Source organism: Dipteris shenzhenensis, chromosome 30 (assembly GCF_047967505.1).
Source record: "Dipteris shenzhenensis isolate YYH24624 ecotype China chromosome 30, Dip_SZ_1.0, whole genome shotgun sequence".
In the NCBI taxonomy this organism is placed as follows: Eukaryota; Viridiplantae; Streptophyta; class Polypodiopsida; order Gleicheniales; family Dipteridaceae; genus Dipteris; species Dipteris shenzhenensis.
This window is the reverse complement of record NC_141625.1, coordinates 28,612,846-28,617,784: the sequence shown is the minus strand read 5'-3', so window position 1 is coordinate 28,617,784 and position 4,939 is coordinate 28,612,846. Positions and strand designations below refer to the sequence as shown.

Sequence of the window (4,939 nt, the reverse complement as noted above, 5' to 3'; positions counted from 1 at the left end):
CAGATAGAAGTTCAAACCCAAAGCAATAGCTGGAATTTTGTACAAACGAATGTACCCTTCTAAAGCATGTGCATGGTCTTTATCTAAAATGGCCAAATTTTCTTGTAAGGAAAACAAGTGAGTACATGTACTCGTGACCACTGCGTTCAAATTGATTCTGTCAAAGGAAAACAATTGTCACGATGATTGGATGATTATTTTGCAACACCTGTGATGGAAGCCCATGCATAGGAAGTCCAAATGATTTACAAACTATGTGTGTGTGTGTGTGTGTGAGAGAGAGAGAGAGAGAGAGAGAGAGAGAACCAATGTGTGTGTGTGAGAGAGAGAGAGAGAGAGAGAGAGAGAGAGAACCAAAATGGAAGGGGGCCACTTGGCAAGAAACTATGTGGGACACTTTTTTACAAAATTATAACTATAGCACTGCCTGGAAGGCACTGCTAACTAAGGTCAATACAATTAGATTTTGTGCTTTGAATAAACTATGAAGATCGACTTCATAATTTGATTGTGCAAGCACTTGGGTGCTCTTCTTACTAAGAAAGCCAATGAGCTGCAATCCACCTAGACCATGTCCTTGACGTCGGCAGAGATATTGGTTGGTTCCATATAATCCATCATAGCTACATCCGGCATGTCTTTTTGTGGAATTCTTAATTTCTGCATGTCGACACCTTTGCAACCTTGCCCTAAGGGTAAGTTGTATATATTCCAATTGTCCTTCATTCTTTATTGGAGTTGTAATTCTAGGTTTATATCGTGTACTCTCTCATGCATACGTTCTAGGCTTGCTCCCTTCACATCATAGTGACAAATTATTCATGCTTTTGATCAAATTTCAATGAGAGACTTTGTGGGTGTTCTTGAAGATGAGGTGCAAATCCTAAATTGTCTAACAAGCGGGGGCAAAAATCAAGTTAATCAACCAACTTATCTGTATTAGTATTTGATGGTATCAAGATGTATTGTCTATTCAAAAGCCAAGCAATAGATAAAGACACCAGCAAGTCAAGTGTTATCAGTAAAGCTAGAAACAAAAGCAACTCTTAAGTAAAAAAGACAAGAGAAGGTGCATGCAAGCGTGCAATAGCATTCATAAGCCTTATTCAAAAGTAAACCTTGAAGAGTGGATGGTGACATGCCTTCAAGTGCCTGCGAGAAACGTTGTAAACTTAACCAAGTATTAAGTTCCACTATCATGTCTCATTATATGACAATATTTATTGTTGTGTAAACACCATTGTCAATTCACAGCAAAATATTCATTTAAAGGAGCCTTACCATCGTTGTCAACTTGTGTCTTGTAATTACCATTCTTAACTTACTGCAGAGTATTCATTCAAAGAGATCACAGACCTCGCTAGCTTACTATCTCAAGTATATGTGAGAGTGATTAAACTAAAGGTTTTGGCCACGAACCTATGGAAGGTCTTCCAAGGCATTGTAGATCTTAAAAAAGAGGCAGGGAGGGGTTTGTCTTCAGACATGAATGTGATGTTTCATTTATTATGAACATAGATCCTCAACTTGCCCACACCTATTTGTAGGAGCTAAGTGCATTCTCAACCTTGAAGATGTTGTTGCTTCTGTTATGGGCCTGGTCTTCCCAATGAGTTGAGCCTTGTTGTGGGTTCGGTCCTTCAAATGTACTCCCAACTTTGCAATCCTTTAACTTATGCACATCCCCCTCGCTGTGCACCTAGGCTAGGGGGACATTACTTTCATTCTGATCATCAATAAAGTTGCTTCAGTGATGACATTCGATAGGCCCATATTCTGGCTCCCCGCTACATCGTGAAGCAGTGCATTTGTGTCCCACTTCTCGACCTCTGCAGTTTAGTATGTGTATATCCTCCTGTTAGGGGAACGTGGCATGTCTATAAGAACAAACTCATTCACCAAATTACTCACTTTGGTGCAGCTATGTTACAGCGGATGTGTTTGCTAGCAATATATATGGCGAAGCATTTCTTGGATCTGAGTCAAAAGCATAACTTACAGCATGCACAGCCCTCTCCACGTCATTGTGAATTCTGCAAGATGAAAGCAAGCTCAACCATGCTGCACTGACACATTCAAATGGAATGCTGGCGACCAAGTCCTCTGCCTCTTCCAGAAGTCCTCGTCGTCCAAGAAGATCGACCATGCACACATAATGCTCCACAGACGGGGTTATACCATGCTCTCCATTAATAGAGGCAAAGTATCGCCTCCCATCAGCAACCAGACCTGCATGACTGCATGCAGTGAGAATGCAGATGAAGGTTATCTTATCTGGCTTCCCGTCTCTGGCCAGCATTTGACCAAACAGTTGTAGGACTGCCATGCCATTTCCATTCTGTGCACATGCTGCCATCATAGCATTCCAGGAGACCACATCCCAAACTGGCATCTCGGCAAAGACAGCTCTGGAATCCTCTAGGCTCCCACACTTGCCATACATACTAATAAGAGCATTCCCCACGACAACACCAGACTCCCATCTGTTACCAACGATAGAAGAATGGATCTCTTGACCCTCTCCTAGAGCTGCCAAAGTGGCACACCCATCCAAAACGCAGATGAAGGTGATCTTGTTTGGTGTGATACCTTTGGCGTACATTTGACCAAACAAGTCTAACGCCTCCTTGCTGTGCCCATTCTGGGCACAGACCGCAATCATGGCACTCCAAGAGATCACATTCTGCAGTGGCAGCCCTGCAAACACAGACCTAGAATCATCCAGGCTCCCACAATTCCCATACATATTTAGAAGTGTTGTTCCTACAACAAGATCTGACTGCCATCCATTGCCAGCAATAGTAGCATGGATCTCTTGACCCTCTTCTAGACATGTCATACTCGCACATGCATCCAAAATACAAACGAAAGTCAACTTATTTGGCATGATGCCTTCAGCCTTCATTTGACCAAACAGTTGAAGGGCCTCTTCGGCATGTCCATTCTGAGCACATGTTCTGATCATGGCACTCCAGGCGACCATATCCCACAGTGGCATCCCTGCAAACACAGCCTTGGAATCTTCCAGGCAGCCACACTTACCATACATATTGACAAGAGCTGTCCCCACAACAATATCGGACTCCCAACCGTTACAAACAGTGGTGGCATGGATCTCTTGACCGACTTCAAGGGCTACCACACTAGCACATGCATCCAAAGCACAAATAAAGGAGATCTTGTTTGGCTTGATGCCGTCTGTCTGCATTTGATCAAAGAGATGTAGGGCGTCCTTTCCATGCCCGTTCTCAGCAGATACTGCGATCATGGTGCTCAAAGCAACCACATCCTGCAGGGGCAGCTCTGCAAACACAGCCCTTGAATCATCTAGACTCCCACACTTTCCATACATATTGACGAGGGCATTTCCCACAATGCCATCCAACTCCCATCCCTTGCTAACAATACTGGCATGAATATCCCAGCCGTGTTCTAGAGCTGCCATACTTGCACACGAGTCCAAAAGGCAGATGAACGTGATCTTATCTGCCTCGATGACTCGTGCCTGCACTTGACGAAACAGTTCTAGGACCGCATCACCCTGACCGTTCTGGGCACAGGCTGCAATCATGGCACTGAAGGAGACTGCATTCTGCAGTGACATTTCTGCAAATACAGCCTTGGAATCACTAAGGCTCCTGCACTTACCATACATATTGATGAGAACTGTCCCCACGACAACATCTGACTCCCATCCCATGCAAACAATAGTAGCATGAACCTCTCTGCCCTCTTCTATACTCCCCACACTGGCACAAGCATCCAAGACACCGAAGAAGGTGATTTTGTTTGGCTTAATGCCTTCGGCCTGCATTTGAACAAAGCGTTGCAGGGCCTCCTTGCCATGCCCATTCTGGGCACATACCGCGATCATGGCACTCCAGGAGACCACATCTCGCAGTTGCATGTCTACAAACACAGCCCTGGAATCATCCAGGCTCCGGCACTTGCCATACATATTGATGAGGGCATTCCCTATGACATTATCCAACTCCAATCCAGAGCCAACAGTAGTAACATGGACTTCTCGACCGTCTTCTAAGGATGCAATACTGGCACACGCATCCAAAACACAGATAAATGTGATTTTGTCTGGCTCAAACCTTTCAGCCTGCATTTGAGCAAACAGTGTTAGAGCCTCCTTGTAATGCCCGTTGTGGGTGCAAGCAGCGATCATAATGGTCCAAGAGTACAAATTTGGATCGACTATATGGTCAAACACAGCACGTGCATAATCCAGCCTCCCACACTTGCTGTACATTTGGATCAGAAGGTTGCTCAGAAATCTGCTGTCCGCATATCCATGCCTACTAATGTGTTCATGCACACGCGCTCCCTCAGACAGAGCATTGGCACTAGTGCAACGCCTCAAAAGGGACGCAAAGGTAGCAGCATCAGTCTCTGGACCCAGCTGACCGAGGATTTCCTCACTCAAACTTTCAGTTTGATGGTGCTCATCTAAAGTATGTGTATGACCATCCTTGCCATTTAAGGGCTGGCTTGGCACAATTTCCGCAAGCTCGACCGACTTGGTTATCATCCGCCTTAAATACGGGACAGGCGATGATCCCAAGGTCTTGCACTCCATTGCCGTAGCCCTAGGCGGATAATCCGGGCTATTGCAGCTTGCAGACGTGCCATTCTCACTGTATGTTTGCGTTCTTACAATTGCAAGCTGACGAATGTCCCATAACGATGATTGAGGAGGAGAAACACAACATGGGTTTATCGCCATAGAACTGGGCAAAATGCGAGAACCAAAATGCCTTCAAATGATCTTAGAGAGGTCCTCATTGCCCAATGGAACTCTTAGACAGATTCCCATTTTATAACATCATGAGCTTGATCGGAACTCTTAGACAGATTCCCATATTATAACAACATCATGAGCTTGATCGGGGGAGGCACCGAAGCTCTCTTCAAGAGCGCATGGGTGGAC

At 45.0% G+C, this 4,939-nt stretch overlaps 1 protein-coding gene across 1 annotated transcript; it reads right to left on the bottom strand.

The window, feature by feature from the left end:
* Positions 1 to 1,921: 1,921 nt before the first annotated feature.
* On the bottom strand, positions 1,922 to 4,735 carry LOC147881931 (pentatricopeptide repeat-containing protein At3g09040, mitochondrial-like). Its single transcript, XM_087401481.1, has 4 exons — positions 3,890 to 4,735; positions 3,409 to 3,808; positions 2,601 to 3,303; positions 1,922 to 2,483 (listed from the first exon to the last, which is right to left on the bottom strand). The coding sequence occupies exons 1-4, from the start codon at positions 4,733 to 4,735 to the stop codon at positions 1,922 to 1,924; spliced, it is 2,511 nt and encodes an 836-aa protein (XP_087257607.1).
* Between the last annotated feature and the right edge of the window lie 204 nt (positions 4,736 to 4,939).

Bases quoted from the DNA above. Each gene is read 5' to 3' on its own strand.
- LOC147881931 (XM_087401481.1), bottom strand. From the start codon at position 4,735: ATGGCGATAAACCCATGTTGTGTTTCTCCTCCTCAATCATCGTTATGG. The intron at 3,809-3,889 runs GTCTCCTGGAGT...GTTCAAATGCAG, and splicing joins ACATGCAACTGCGAGATGTG to GCCGAAGGCATTAAGCCAAA. The intron at 2,484-2,600 runs GTACGCCAAAGG...CGTTGGTAACAG, and splicing joins TTAGACTTGTTTGGTCAAAT to ATGGGAGTCTGGTGTTGTCG.